Source organism: Clinocottus analis, unplaced genomic scaffold (assembly GCF_023055335.1).
Source record: "Clinocottus analis isolate CAN_PGR_092001 unplaced genomic scaffold, fCliAna1.0.p SCAF_19, whole genome shotgun sequence".
Taxonomy (NCBI): Eukaryota; Metazoa; Chordata; class Actinopteri; order Perciformes; family Cottidae; genus Clinocottus; species Clinocottus analis.
In genome coordinates this window covers 14,870,321-14,886,353 of record NW_027175920.1, presented here as the reverse complement: position 1 = coordinate 14,886,353, position 16,033 = coordinate 14,870,321, and the positions used below count along the sequence as shown (strand labels likewise).

The following is a 16,033-nucleotide window of genomic DNA, read 5'->3' as shown; positions in this document are numbered from 1 at the left end:
GTGTGTGTGTGTGTGTGTGTGTGTGTGTGCGTGTGCGTGTGTGTGCGTGCGTGTGATTTTCAGACTACTTTTATGACCAGGAGGAGAGGACTGACGAAGAGGGTGAGCCGATCTACTCTGAAGACGAGGCCGTCACGCAGAAAGGATTGAGACGATCGCAGAGTGTCAAGATCACACGATCCAAAGTCCGCAGAGACGTAAGTGTTGCAGTCCCATGCGTATTCAGATGGACAAACAAACTCTGGATGCTTTTACTTGTGGTGTATCGTGTGTATTTCCACACATGGAACAGAAGCTCAGGTGTGTGGACACACTCATAACTGTGTTCCTTTGTCTCCAGGCTCGTTATGGATCCCTGAAGATTAAAGGCAAGAAGAGAACACCGCTGAGCTCTGTCAACTACGGCGTGTGAAAATAATACAGCACACACACACACACACACACACACACACACACACACACACACACACACACATTCACGCCTCGCAGACCAGCGTGCTAATCGTTGGATGGTGTTCCAGCTCTTCTCCATCTTGACTTTTCACTCTGCTGAGCTCTTTTTATGTTATGTCTCGGACGATGAGCTTCCTACTGACATATTTATTGCTTAATTCATCCAAAACCAGCGACGCCACCAGAACCTTTTCTCTGGGAACTTTTTATGTCTTTCTTTGGGTTTAGTGGCGTACATTTTCACATGGACTTTCATTTGTTGTTCATTAGAATTGTAGTCGTGATGTTATCGTGCAGTCTATTTGACTGTTTAGTCTTTTAGTTTCTCTTTCACATAAGCTTTGTGGTCTTACTTACCATAGATGTATCCTTTACTAAAGAGAACTTTAACTAATGGCTTAACAAATAGTGAAATAATTTCATTTGGTTGCTTTGACTATGTAGCTCTTTTATTTGTCGGGAAGATGCTCTCAACATCTGCACCTATTAGCTTAATGACATTGACACTTAATGATAAGTATATAGTGGCATTTACATTTTGGTAGGGAGCACTACAAACTTAAGTGATCCCTTTTCATGCCGTTGTTGTGGGAAAACACATGTTGATTGCTTTGTGTTTTTTACCGTGTTATCTAATTTGGTGGCGAGCTTCAATTCATTTTTCGACCACATTGTGTCGTCGCTAATGTTAGCCAGCCGCAAACTCAGGGTTTGAACACCCTCCACTGATCATCTTCTTTCAGCTCATTGTTTTGGCCCACAGCTGGACTGCTTCGGTCTCTGAAGCGCTCAGCTGTTTCCAGTACACTGGACGCCAAAAGTTAGCCGCTAGCTGCTGAGCAAAGTTCGCATTGGACTTTATCTTGTTTTTTGACTGCAAACATCATGCGGAGACCAAGACATTTTAAACAATCCCGCGATCCAATAATTGTTTAAGTTAGTGGTTCATACGTGACTCTATTACCCATTTAAGCCATTAGTTTCTGCTTCAAAACGCTTTATATAAAGGACTCTATGAAAACGTTGCTTCTGCTGCCTTCACATGTTTTATCAATGAGGAGCTGATTCCTAGTTCTGCATGTGCTCATAGAGACTTTTACCCTGAGGGACACATGCTACATTCCCTGTGTGGGGGAGGGGCTCTGACATGCACTTTCGGTGTCAAAGGACACTTGACCTTCAGCAGATGAACTCTATGTCTTGACGCTGTCAGACGAGAAGAGACACCGTGAACATCAATTAAGAGAACCAAAGGGAAGAGAGAACCGATCGAACACAACTAAGAGATTTTTCCGTGTCTTTCTGTGCAGGATTCCAGCCTTTATGAAGGCTCAGCACCCATGTTCAATATTAATGACAAATTCCTATTTTTCTTGCTATTTACGCATGTATTTTTATGGCTGTGTCTCAATCACACCCATTGGTGTAAATTTCTAGGGTTTTTTCAGTATCAGTAAATATTTGTTTTAGCTATTTATATTACTTGTGCATGTGTGTTACCTCTGAATCAAAATGAGTCTTTTGTATGTTAACCACCTGTTTTTGCACATATACCTCCTACCAACCCTTTTTGTTTTGTTATCAATGCTGTTGTTGCTTGTCATCTCATGTTCTAATGTACTTTGCTGGGGGAGGAGCCTAACAACCCTTGACGATGGACGCTAATACTAACGGCCCTCGAGTGACATTTTGAAGTTTGGCTTGTTGTTGCCTGCTGTTGGTGCTGGATGTGTTGTACCATGCTGGCATGGTAGGAATGGGTTTTGTGCAGCGGAGCACGAGTCATGGTGACGTGTGGGAGGTGTATCTGTGTCCACCAGGGGTTCTTCACCTGTTTTCCTGTCAGGGACCCCCTCCCACCCTTTCCCAATTTGTCAAGATGTCTCTTCTAGACCTCTCTCTAAAACGATTTCGGCCGTTTGATATGATCAAGATCGGGGTTGGAAAAGTCAATTTTATGACTCACATTGGGCTCACCTCTAGTGATAATAAACCACTATCATTGTTAGGGGGCGAGGGGGGAACCAACAAGCAGCAGTGTAGCGTCTACTGCACAGACACGTTTGGGAGCAAACCTCAGTGTAAATAATGAGCTTCTGACCGCACCGTCACATGACCAGAAATCCTTTGGAAGCAGAGTACACCAATAACAAGCCAGACCTCATGTCATGATGCCTTTTTAATGCTCATAAGTAAATATTGATACCAAAGCTTCATATACTCACCTAGGAACTCTGTGGCTGTGTTTATTTTTGTTTTATCTGTGTGGGTAAAATGGCTGGTGTGTGGATTGTAAATGCAATGCAATAAAAAAAAAAAACTAAAACATTGGTCATAATATATCTTATTGTTGACATTTCAACTATGTATGTTTTGTCCATTTCTATCCTTATTTTAGGAGAATCTAGGGTCATGTTTTGCATTTTGGAAGTATGTGTGTGCATGTGTGTGAACACGAATTCGCAATAAGAATTAGTTAAAAAAAATTAAATAAAAATCCCTACACGCCCACAAATGCTCATTGAAGCCTTTAATTCAAGTACGCTAAAGGGAAGGAAACCAATGCAGCGGCAATGTGTGGGCATGTGACTGAATCCCTGCTGCAGAACTCTTCCTACGAAGCCCTTCATCCCCATGAACTCTACATTTAAGTCTCTTTCCGCTCTGTCTGTGTAACATCAGTGTGTTGCTGCTAGGAACAATATTAATAACCATAAAGTCCTCCAGGCGGCTCGTGTGGCATATCGAGTGTCCTGAACCACGGCTGTGAGGCCAAATGAGTCGGAGTATGAATACTTCTTCAAAAACTAGAAACTGATCACCAAGAGAAGACTTTAAGGCCGAAGAGAAGCAAGTGCAGTAGTTTCACTGTGGTGTGTTCAAACACCTCAGTCAAAAACAAGAATAGAACATCCAGATTCTGTTGCGAAAGAAAATAAGAGGAAATCACATTTGTGACAAATCACCCCCCCAAAAAATCCACCAATTTAATAATAAAACAATGTTCTGTTTATTCAATGTTTACCAAATGAAATACCCAAAGCATAATCATCCCTCCCTGCAGCTGTCTGCCTAGACGTGCTTGTCTTCCTCCAATGTTCTTCACGCGGCTTCGTGCTGCATTTAAAAGGGGCGTTGGCTACTGTGCTAACGTTTGTACAAAGTATCATGCGAATAACTGACATAAAAAGCTTCGGAACAATGAAATTATAATGCTGTCGACGTTGTTCAGAGTTGTTTAATTGCTACTTGCAGACCAAAACATTCTGTTAAATTAAAAAACAAAACAAAAAGAATCTTAATCTCACCAATGTTCCAACTGACATTGTTAGAGAAGGATTCCTTTATCTTAGCTTGCATTAGTGTTTTCACTGTGCCTGATTACTGTGATTAGTTGTTTTGCACCCGTTTCATTCTCATCAGAGGAGGTTTCATGATAAATCTGTCCACCCTGAACTTGAGCAGAGGTCTGCTGGGACGGAGCCTGTGGGTTTCAGGTGTCAGACATGTTGAGCATCCGGACTCAAAACCGTCTGTGTCTGTTTGAGCGAAGCACATGTCTCTGGTCACAGTTTCTCCCGGTCCAGCAGCTCCTGCAGTTCATGCTGGATGTCCTCCGGCAGCTCCAGAGGTGGCAGGTCGTCCAGACACAGATCCTCCTGAGCCGGCATCTCCAGCGGGGGCAGCTGAGGGATTGCGATCTCCTTTCCCTTGCTCTTCCTCTCTTGCCCGCCTGTTCCTATAGCGCCGGCCTGTGGGAGCACCCAGAGCTCGGAGCGCTCCACAAAGTCCACCGCCTCGACCGCCTCGACCCGCAGCCGGCCGTTTTCCGACAGTAGCCGCTTGTTCTCGGCTGCCAGCCGCTGGTTTTCGTCCATTAGGTTGTTCACCAGGCGCCGCAGGTCAACTATGGTGGTCTGTTGTTCTTCCAGGCGGGTTTTGTCGTCTTTGATGGTCTTAGAACCGGGGCACGGCAGAGTCAGAGGCTGGTAGCCTCCGGTCTGCCGAGTCTGCAGCTGAAAGAGCAAGGTGTCGTACTCCCTCTCTCTGATTCCTGCACCCTCTGCGTTTGGGAGGCCGGGAGGGACGTGGGGCTGGATCTGGCCTGTGGACTGGGTTTGGGTGACGTTGGCCGGGCTGCTGGAGGACGGCACCGGGCCAGGCCGGGCCTTGGTGGCTTCGCGTCGAGCCTCTCTCTTCCAGCGCTCCTGGATCAGCCGCTGCTGTTTGATGTGACTGTCCCTCTGCAGCTCCATGGACAGCCGGGCCTGCACACACAGAGCAGCCACATATTCAAACTCATGAAGGCAGAGCTGACCACATGTTTTCATATTACAACTTATTCAAACTTAAATTAGGTGACATAATAACCGCTTTTCGACACAAGACTGACTGCCGGGAACCGGGATGCAATGCATTGTGGGGAAGTTACGCGTTTCCAGAACCCACATCAATGTGTAATACATCGGGGTGTTTCTCGCGTACACAGAAGCCACATTTTATACAGTACAACGCAGTACATACTCAACGTTATGTCATACATAGTAAGAGGAGCATGAGGAGGAGGAGTAGGAGTACGAAGTATGTTAGTATGCATAGTATTGGAATTGGAGCAACAACTATGACGTGAAAGATGAGCGGAGAAATGATGGTTATGGATTATGGATCGTACCGAACATGAAACCCTCATGCTGTGTTCACACCGAACGCGTCAAAAAAACATTTTCTAGGCGCGTCAACATTTTTTCGACACGCATTAAGAACAAGTGTGTTCACACCAAAAGCATCCATCCATCCATTTTCCGCCGCTTATCCGGGGTCGGGTCGCGGTGGCAGCACACCCAGCAGACCGACCCAGGCTTCCCTCTCACCCGCAACATTTTCCAGCTCGTTCTGGGGGACCCCGAGACGTTCCCAGGCCAGCCGGGAGATATAATCCCTCCAGCGTGTCCTGGGTCTTCCCCGGGGCCTCTTCCCAGTTGGACGTGCCTGGAAAACCTCTAATGGGAGGCGTCCAGGAGGCATCCGAATTAGATGCCCGAACCACCTCAGCTGACTCCTTTCGATACGAAGGAGCAGCGGCTCGACTCCAAGCTCCCCCCTGATGTCCGAGCTCCTTACCCTATCTCTAAGGCTGAGCCCGGCCACCCTACGGAGGAAGCTCATTTCGGCCGCTTGTATCCGCGACCTCGTTCTTTCGGTCACGACCCAGAGTTCGTGACCATAGGTGAGGGTTGGAACGTAGACCGACCAGTAAATAGAGAGCTTCGCCTTCCGACTTAGCTCCCTCTTCACCAAGACGGACCGGTACAGCGCCTGTTTTACTGCTGCAGCCGCACCGATCCGCCTGTCGATCTCTCGCTCCACCTTACCCTCACTCGTGAACAAGACCCCGAGGTACTTGAACTCCTTCGCTTGGGGCAGGCATGTTGTCCCCACCTGAAGGGAGCAATCCACCGGTTTCCGGCAGAGAACCATGGCCTCGGATTTGGAGGCGCTAACCCTCATCCCTGCCGCTTCACACTCGGCTGCAAAACGCCCCAGCGACTGCTGGAGGTCACGTTCCGAGGAAGCAAACAGGACCACATCATCTGCAAACAGCAGAGAGGCGATCCCGAGGCCCCCGAACCGGATTTCCTCCGCCCCCCGGCTGCGCCTAGAAATCCTGTCCATGAAGGTCACAAACAGGACCGGTGATAAAGGGCAGCCCTGGCGGAGGCCAACACCCACCGGGAACGTGTCTGACTTAATACCGAGGATACGGACACAACTCCTACTGCAGGCGTATAGAGACCGAATAGCCCGTGCCAACGGATCCGGCACCCCGTACTCCTGCAGCACCCCCCACAGAACCCCCCGAGGGACCCGGTCGAAAGCCTTCTCCAAGTCCACAAAGCACATGTAGACTGGTTGGGCAAACTCCCAAGACCCCTCCAGTAGTCCCGCAAGGGTAAAGAGCTGGTCCACTGTTCCACGACCGGGACGGAATCCGCACTGCTCCTCTTGAATCCGAGGTTCGACAAGCGGTCGGAGTCTCCTTTCCAGCACCCTGGCATAAGCTTTTCCCGGGAGGCTGAGTAGTGTGATACCACGATAGTTCGAGCACACTCTCCGGTCCCCCTTCTTGAAAATGGGAACCACCACCCCGGTCTGCCAGTCCATGGGCACTGTTCCCGACCCCCATGCGACACTGAAAAGGCGTGTCAGCCAAGACAGCCCAGCAATGTCCAGCGCTTTCAGCATCTCAGGGCGGATTTCATCCACCCCCGGCGCCTTGCCACCAAGAAGCTCTTTAACTACCTTAGTGACCTCTGCCAGGGATATGGGTGCACCCACCCCAAGGTCTTCAGGCACTGCCCCCTCCCCAGGGGACATGTTGGCCGGGTTTAGGAGTTCCTCAAAGTGCTCTTTCCACCGTCCGACGATGTCCCCAGTCCGAGTCAGCAGTTCCCCTCCCCCGCTGAGAACAGCCTGGGGTAGGCCCTGCTTTCCCTTTCTGATCCGCCGGATGGTTTGCCAGAACCTCTTTGAGGCCAACCGAAAGTCCTTCTCCATGGCCTCCCCGAACTCTTCCCATGACCGAGTTTTAGCATCCGCTACCGCCGCAGCTGCAGCCCTCTTGGCCTGCCGGTACCCATCAGCTGCTTCAGGAGACCCCTGGGCCAACCAGGCCCGAAAGGCCTCCTTCTTCAACTTGACGGCTTCCCTCACCCCCGGTGTCCACCACCGGGATCTCGGGTTACCGCCGCGACAGGCACCGACGACCTTCCGACCACAACTCTTGACAGCAGCTTCCACAATAGAGGCTTTGAACAAGGTCCACTCGGATTCCATGTCCCCAACCTCCCTCAGGATGCGTGAAAAGTTCTTCCGGAGGTGGAAGTTGAAGACCTTCCGGACAGGATCCTCAGCTAGACGTTCCCAGTTCACCCTCACAACACGTTTGGGCTTGCCAGGTCTTTCCAGCCGCCTCCCTCGCCATCTGATCCAACTCACCACCAGGTGGTGATCAGTTGACAGCTCTGCTCCTCTCTTTACCCGAGTGTCCAAGACATACGGCCGCAGGTCAGATGATACGATTACAAAGTCGATCATTGATCTTTGGCCTAAGGTGTTCTGGTACCAAGTACACTTATGAACCACCTTATGCTCAAACATGGTGTTTGTGATGGCCAAACCGTGGCTAGCACAGAAGTCCAACAACAGAACACCGTTCGGGTTCAGATCGGGCAAGCCGTTCCTCCCAATCACCCCCCGCCAAGTTTCACTGTCATTACCCACGTGACCGTTGAAGTCTCCCAGGAGAACTATAGAGTCGGCAGGAGGCGCCCTCTCCAGGACCCCTCCAACCGACTCCAAGAAGGCCGGATACTCCGAGCTGCTGTTCGGTGCATAAGCACAAACAACAGTCAGAGCCTTACTCCCCGCAACCCGAAGGCGCAGGGAGGCGACCCTCTCGTTCACCGGAAAAAACTCCAACATAGCGGCGCTCAGCCGGGGACTCGTGAGTATCCCCACACCCGCCCGGCGCCTCTCACCCTGGGCAACTCCAGAAAAGGACAAAGTCCAACCCTTCTCCAGGAGCTTGGTTCCAGAGCCCTTGCTGTGCGTGGAGGTGACCCCAACTATATCTAGCTGGTACCGTTCCACCTCCTGCACCAGCTCCGGCTCTTTCCCCGCTAGCGAGGTGACGTTCCACGTCCCTAGAGCTAGTCCATGCTGCCGGCGATCGGCTCGCTCAGGTCTTCTGCCTGGTCTGCCGCCCGGTCTGCATTGCACCCGACCCCGATGATCCTCTCCGCGGGTGGTGGGTCCACGGAGTGGCTGCGGCACCATGTAGTTCTTTCGGGCTAAGCCCGACCGGGCCCCATGGGCGAAAGCCCGGCCACCAGACGCTCGCCGACGAGCTCGCCTCCCAGGTCTGGCTCCAGGAGGGTGCCCCGGTTTCCCTTGTCCGGGCGAGGTGACTAAGCTGTTAGTGCTGCTTTCCATCAGGGTTTTTTTGAACCGCTCTTAGTCTGGGCTCTCCCCCGAAACCTGTTTGCCTTGGGAGACCCTACCAGACCCTACCAGCAAGACTAATCGCAGCACCACAAACGGGGCGTGGCTTATCTCAGCTGCTTCTCTCGGAAAAATTTAGCAATCTTTTCGTTATAGACTAGATGAAATAACCTCTAGATCTGCTTTATACTTGTTGTGGAAGTCACAAAAACGTTCGAACATCAAACTCCATCGTGTCTGGGTTCATAGTAGTATCCGGAGGACAAGCAGCAGTTTGATTCAGCACCGGCAGGACGGCGGTGACGAGCCGAACATCTCAACGCTGATTGGCTGACGCAACTATGACTCACGCGTTTTTGCTGCCGGAGTTGGGAAATTCCAACTCGCGCGTCGACACAAGTTCGCTCCGCGACCAACGGGCTATTCGTGCTGCTTCTACGCGTCTGACGCGCTGCCCGTTGGAAAATACGCGTCTACTAAGCTTTGACGCAGCTGTGCATTGACTTTGCATGTAATCTTGATGCGCGTCTAAATCGCGACGCGTTTGGTGTGAACACAGCATGACTCTAGTGCCATACTTCAGTAGCGGCAATGACAATGTTTCTTTATAGATGACTAACATTCATATGATGTCAGAGAAAGTTGACTTGCAAAAAATTTAGCTCTAAAAGACATCCTTAAAAATAACAATTACAATATTACCGTAAATTATAAAAAAAAATTATAATCTGAAAGTACGGCATTACAATTGTATCTTAAATTCTTAAATCAGAAATGATTCCATTAGATTCAACATGTCTCTGTTCAAATTTTAGGTCATAGGTCAACACGGACAGCTTACATGACCATTTTTCTAACTAAGTATTATCAAAAAATATATTTTACAATATTTCAATAACATATAGATTGTATTTAATCTTTTTTTCCTCCCAAAAATGGGGACATCTTACCTGCTCACACTCTGTTGTCTTCATAGCTTCTGTCAAAAGATCTGAGAGAGACGGATGAGAAACATGGGTTGGGGGTAAATAGAAGCTACAATACATAAATACATACTTTACAGCCTCTCACAGTGAACATCCAATTATTGCAATCACTGCAGTCAGATTATTCAGACACACACTGTGCTGATAGTTGGGACTGGAAACTATAACTGTAGGGTTCTGGTGAAGCCTCCTATAACTACGTTTAAACTGTGGAGAAATTGAGGGACAGCAATGCACGGGAAAGTAACGTAAATAAAGTTACTGTATTTATTGTTTGGTGTCAAGTGAAGTGCTTCCCAAGACTCGTTGTTGCACCTGAAAAAACTCAATGATGAATTTAGTCCAGCAGATTGTACGCTTGTTTGAGAGCAGCTGAAGTGAGCTCACCTGCTGCTTTCCCATGGCAGGAGATGGCCTCTTCATACTTCCCAGCCACGAGCAGACGGTCAGCTTTCCTGCACTGCTGATGAGCCTGAACAACACATGGAAAAAGAGATCGGATCTATTGTTTAAAAGGGGACCAAATTTAGGAAAGAAAGTAAGAGGCAGACAATTAGATGCAGTCATGTATATTCTTTTAAATATAAATACATATATTATATTGTTCATGGTTAAGACAGATACAACTAGAGCACAAACGATTAATATAATCAATCCACACATGATAAAAATCTTTTTTAAAATGTTTTTTGGATCTTTAGTTCTAAACCATTCAAACAGGTCTTGTTTGTAGAATTAGTTTAAATTGTTTTTGAATTATATTTCTAGCACAACATATTGATCATGGGAATTCTTGATTACGTTATGACATACTAAGGATAGATTGACCTATGGACAGGCGGTTGACAAATGTGTCAAGTCAACTGCTTTCCAAGAGTCGAGTCAGATAAAAGAATAACCTGGAGAAACATGAATGCTGATGCCTTCATACTGGTATATTTTGACTCAATTAAGCAAGTTATTATATCAAATGTGCTCGAGAATTCACACGAATAAATAGTTCAAACAAAGCCTCATTTTTAATGATCAGTTCTGCCTGAACATCCCGACACGTCACCAGGTAGAGACGTTTGTCTCTACCTGGTGAATAACTGTTAATGTTCCTTTACATGCAGGGACACAAAGAGATGTGCATCTGTAAATGCTCCAAAGAGACAAACACCTGGATAACTGTGCAACTTTGTGAAAAACCTCTGCTGAAAAGCGAAAGGAGATAGAGATAACATTTTGGAAAACTTTTAAATATATTCCTCATGCAGTGGACTGAATAGATTTGTCTTTTTCCAGATAGTTAGGAGTCTGAGAATTTAGGAAATGCCCGACATGAGATTGGCATGGATTTATTTTTAGAAGAATAACAGATGTTCAGTTTTGTGATTTGATTGTTATGACGGTACATGAGACAAACAGACTGAGGCAATCCTCCACAATCATCAGTAAAACTAAATGACGAAATATTGTTTAAGATGATTGTGTTCATAAGAGAATCATGGTGAAATAACACTTTTATGATGTTTTTTTTACCCCCTTTATTTGCCACCCATCTCTCTCTCTCTCTCTCTCTCTCTCTCTCTCTCTCTCTCTCTCTCTCTCTGTAGGTTGCTACTGATACACTAAATGCAGACCCTCTATGTCCTTCTTAATCATAATGCTAATTACAAAGCTGGATGCAAAATCCAATCGGGTAACTAGCCAGGGAATGAATGCTCCGGTAATGCCCGATATTGACTACAACCAGCCAATATGGAGGTTAAATAATACCGAGGTGTAATGTAAGTTCATTGTTCGAGGCCCTTTCCTGTGTAGGTTAATTGAGGTCGGGGACAGTGGAAGTTAACCATGACGTCACAACGTTATCTTTTTAAAATACTGTAATCCGCTAGAAGCAGGTTATTATCAAATGGCCAACGCACAATAAATCCTTCATCCGTCGCTGTAAAAATAATAATAATACAAGTCATACTTCTTAACATTACTGAGTCACAACAACAAAATAAAACCGGACGTGTTAGCTACAATGTTCCGACGTCTTGCTCGAGGACATAAACGCCTCACGGGTCCGAGCTACCGGACAACAGGAGCACATAGCGGTTAGCAGCTAGTTAATGTAGCATAGCTACATATCCTGGTATTGCAACATCAAGACTGAAACTTACGAGATTGAGCGGGCTGTCCACGACTTCCATGGACTCGATACGTCGATGATTTGCACTACATGAAAGGTGTATCTGTCCCCCGCGGACTGTTTTCGCAATGCGATAACAATGAATAAGAAGAGTCCTGAAAACCACCAGAACATTAGCCGCTGTCAGGGAAGCCCGGTCGCTCCACAGCCAACGTTGCGTCAAGTCAACACGTCGTGACGTTTCTGGGCGGATGTTTTTGTCGCGTGAAGTTGACGGGAGAAAAAAAGGCTTGACCAAAAAAATAAAAGCCTTAAAGAGAATAGCGTTGAAATAGTTGGTTTATATTTTTTCCCAAATGGATGTACATTTCTGTTGGATGTACTCAAGCGTGGATTCTAATTATTATTATTATCTGGCTTTAAGTAGTGTTTTTATTGCAATATTTTGACCGGAAACGATGCGTGCTAGTCCCCTGGTTTGCCCTCTGTTTTGTTTTTTGTTTGTGACTCCAGGAAGTGACACTACATTGAAAGGGGTTAGTGGATTTCCAGATAATATATACACCTTAATCTAAATCTTAATAGCGCCGTAACACAGCACACAGTACCGGCGTGCTTGTTCCCCTGAACCACTGATGCAGATGAGAAAGAGAGGCCCTACGTGTCTGATCGCGTCCACTATGGCTTCACTAGCGGTGCTCATGATGGTGTTGTACGGCACCATTGGCAGTCAGCAGCCGGGCAGCTCCAGCCTCAGCCACGACTACCAGCTGCTGGGAAGACCCCTTTACAAGCTGGACCTGAACTGGCCGAAGAACCCGGAGCTCTTCGCCGGGGAGGCGTTTGGAGTGGCCGTGAACCAGTACGCGGGGGTCGTGTATGTGGCGCAGAGAGGTAAGCCCGCGTATATTGTGTGTTTGTTGATGACACTCGTGAAGGACAAAACCGTTACCTGGTGTCAGAAGGTGTCCCATGAATTGGAAACGTCAAAACGTGTGAAGATACATTCCATATTTTATATAAATTATGTTATTTATTGGTGTTCTTCCCCTTTTCTCTTGACCACACTTTGAACAAATCAATAAGAAATGTGCTGCCTGATGTACCTAAATTCTTAAATCCTGAATTAGGTTGTGTCACCTCAATAATTTTGTGTGTGTGTGTGTGTGTGTGTGTGTGTGTGTGTGTGTGTGTGTGTGTGTGTGTGTATATATATATATATATATATATATATATATATATATATATATATATATATCTCCTGAATTAGGTTGTTTCACCTCAATAATTATGTGTGTATATATATATATATATATATATATATATATATATATATATATATATATATATATATATATATATATATATATATATAGAAAAAGTCAGCTATAATATATAGTCTAATATATATAGTCTATATGAAATAAGCAAGAGAACCAATAAAACAGTTTAAACTTTATTTCAATCCCAGAAGAAAAAAAAAGAATAGATATTTCCAGCTATACATTGACTTTGTTTTCATGCATAATTACAGAAATCAGATTATCAGTCCATATGTTCTTAGAAACTTAGGTTAGGACGACAGAATTTTACATTGTGACGTCTCAATGGGATTTTCTCACAATATGATTCTGTCAAAATAACATATCCTCTCATATTGAATTACCACCGGCGCCCGGCCTGAAGTGTTCTTTTCCTTTGCTTTGCCGTCAGGTGACAATGTGCCCAAGGTGCTGGTGTTCACCACAGATGGAGATTTCCTCATGTCCTGGAACACAACCACCCTGGAAATGCCTCATGGTATATTTTTAGCAGACGCCGCCTCTTCAAACCCCACTGTGTGGATCACAGATGTGGGCAGTGGCCCGTACGGCCACTGCATCAAACAGTACTCGCCATCCGGGAAGCTCCTGCAGGTGACTGGGATGTTTCTGTCATTTGATGTTTGTCACTCAAAGTCTTTGGTTCACGTTCCACCAGCTTGTCTTCCATTGCAGTATTTAGTGTGATGTATAGAATTAGAAAAAGAAAAGAAATGTTGCTCGGTGCTGAGTATTTTCTGGTATCTGCTAGGTGCTTGGTACACCAGGAGAGGCAGGCTCCGGGTTCAACCCTCTGCAGTTCGACAGTCCGGCTGAGATCTTCGTCCACGACTCCGGAGAGATGTACATCGTGGACGGAGATGGTGGGCTGAACAACCGCCTCATCAAGCTGTCCAAAGAGCAGCAAGTGATGTGGATGCACGGAGAGAAGGGACAAGGCCCGGCTCAGTTCTACATTCCCCACAGCGTGACCGTGGACAACGTCCAGAGGGTGTGGGTGGCCGACAGGGGGAATAAGAGGATCCAGGTCTTTAGCTCCATCACCGGGGAATGGCTGGGAACGTGGGGGAGCTGCTTCACGGAAGATGCGCCCTACTCAGTTCGCCTGACCCCTGACAAGAAGTACTTTGTTGTTGTTCAGCTCAACACCAACCAGATTTCGCTACTGGACGCTCCACCGGTGGGTTCGATCGGCCAGTGCAGCGTGGCCAGTGTGATCCAGCTGGCTGACGAAGTGAAGCCCCACCTGGTGGACCTGGACCTGAAGACGGGGGAACTGTATGTGGCGGAAATTGGAGCTCAGCAGGCCCAGAAGTTCACCCCCTTCAGTCTGGGTGGGAGCTTCCTCTAGTGCCAGACTTGGCGTAAACTAACTGTGCCTCTAATGAGCATGTTGATCCATTAAAACTGCATTCAAAGTGTCCACCTGTCGCATCATTTGCAATCATGTGATCCAGAAAAAAACAGACGAATAAGATAAAATACCAGATGTCTGCGATGACCCCTGACAACCCTGTCTCATAGAAATTACATTTTTATATTACGAGTTTGCAAGAATCTTGGTGTTTCCGTTAGCTTTGAATGAGCCCTCCATATCTACATAGTCCTCTTCACAGAGTCTGCACGTTGCACCGCCATGTTTCTACAGAAGCCCAGAACGGACAAGCCAAACACTGACGCTAGAGAGAGCAATACGCATTTTTTCAACCCGCTTGTCACACTCGAGAAGTTAACTTTGTTGCAATCTGCAATTTCACCACTAGATGACACTAAATCCAACACTCTGGTAGTGCCACCCACTAACCCACCTATGGTACATGGCAAAACCCTTCAGTATATAAATGTCCTTTTGTCTGAGACAGGGTTTCCTCTGACTAAGCATGTGCTGCTTTCAAAAGTTCAAATAAGTGAAAAAAGTAACAACTAATTGTGTTTGTTTGTTGTAACTGCATGTTACTTTGACAAAATAACATGCAGTTGAATTGGTTTCTTCACAATAGAAGAGGCTAACAAGCTTTTACACCACCACCATTGTTGTTGCTTTCTCCACTGCAGACACTTTAAACTCCTTTGGGCTTTTTTCCATTTGCAGCCTTTTGCAGACCTTTTTAAAAGGCAGCGCTCCTTTTAAATATCATCATTGTCTATAAATATCATCGAAGCACTTCATTATGCAGTGAATAAATAGTGTACGGCTTGGTTAAATGTTTTTCTGAAAAAAGATAAACATCTTTTTCCACTGTAGGTGTGTAGTTAATTTTGTCCTGCAGTTTATGGCCTGTATTACAGAATCATCTATATTGTAGTATTATCCTTACCGTGATAAATGTATTGTGACAGCTTAATTGCGTTTTCTGCCATTGTGCAGGTTGTGGTGAAATGAATGACTTGTGATATTTGTGCTCCCCTGCTGCTGTTGAGAGGGACATAAAACAAGGAGTAAGGAGTTGTATTGCTGCACTTATTCTCTCTGGCATCTCAATTCTGTACAACGCTGTCCAATAATTGAGCTGTAAGTGAATCATGTGACTTTTGTCTTCGGGCTCTGTCTTGCTGGTAATGACAGTGTGAACCGAAATGATATCATCCAATGAAATCTTGTGATCTTAAAATGACTGAACTAATATATGTACTTAGTTCTTGAGATAACAGCATTCTTTTTTTGGGTGTAATTTAATCATCTGGCATATCTCCAATGAAATGCAATGTTTGCATTTCTTGGCTTTTGCTTTGCACAATATTCTTTGGTGTTAACCTTTCCACAGTGCAGGGAGTCAGTGTATACTGGGACATGTGGTTTACATTTGTTGAGGATTTTAATTTGAATGTCACATTTTAAAGTGTAATTTTTGTTGGTGTCTTTTAAGTTAAATCTGGCAGGGTACAGAAGCGCAGGGAACCCAAGGGTGAATGGAACTTCAAATAAAAAATATTGAATCGTAGCTGCGTGTTTAATTTTCACAATGAAGGTTGACCGTCTGTATCCAGTAAAGAAGGTAAAGGTTTCTATATGTAACAGCAGAACAACAGTTCTTTCTGATTGTTTTACAGATGGTGCTTTTACTGCCGTCAGAGTGCCTTTAAGTATAATTTACAAGATCAGCCAATAGCAATGCATCTGCTGACATGATATAAACACACCCGGT

General features: G+C 46.0%; 3 protein-coding genes across 3 annotated transcripts in view; 2 read left to right on the top strand and 1 right to left on the bottom strand.

Annotated features, from left to right (window-relative positions):
* Window positions 1-2,892, top strand: part of reep3b (receptor accessory protein 3b) — a 30,634-nt gene extending 27,742 nt beyond the window's left edge. The window contains exons 7-8 of the mRNA XM_068582956.1: window positions 64-197; window positions 341-2,892. Of these exons, the coding sequence (XP_068439057.1) occupies window positions 64-197; window positions 341-412 (206 nt within the window). The 3' untranslated portion in view covers window positions 413-2,892. The remainder of the gene's footprint in view (window positions 1-63; window positions 198-340) is intronic.
* Window positions 2,893-3,135: 243 nt separating this feature from the next.
* On the bottom strand, window positions 3,136-11,761 carry nrbf2b (nuclear receptor binding factor 2b). Its single transcript, XM_068583635.1, has 4 exons — window positions 11,597-11,761; window positions 9,828-9,912; window positions 9,405-9,445; window positions 3,136-4,721 (listed from the first exon to the last, which is right to left on the bottom strand). The coding sequence occupies exons 1-4, from the start codon at window positions 11,624-11,626 to the stop codon at window positions 4,020-4,022; spliced, it is 858 nt and encodes a 285-aa protein (XP_068439736.1). The 5' UTR covers window positions 11,627-11,761; the 3' UTR covers window positions 3,136-4,019.
* A 115-nt stretch (window positions 11,762-11,876) lies between these two features.
* On the top strand, window positions 11,877-15,820 carry LOC137789196 (NHL repeat-containing protein 3-like). Its single transcript, XM_068582494.1, has 3 exons — window positions 11,877-12,459; window positions 13,279-13,481; window positions 13,639-15,820. The coding sequence occupies exons 1-3, from the start codon at window positions 12,201-12,203 to the stop codon at window positions 14,236-14,238; spliced, it is 1,062 nt and encodes a 353-aa protein (XP_068438595.1). The 5' UTR covers window positions 11,877-12,200; the 3' UTR covers window positions 14,239-15,820.
* Window positions 15,821-16,033: the final 213 nt, after the last annotated feature.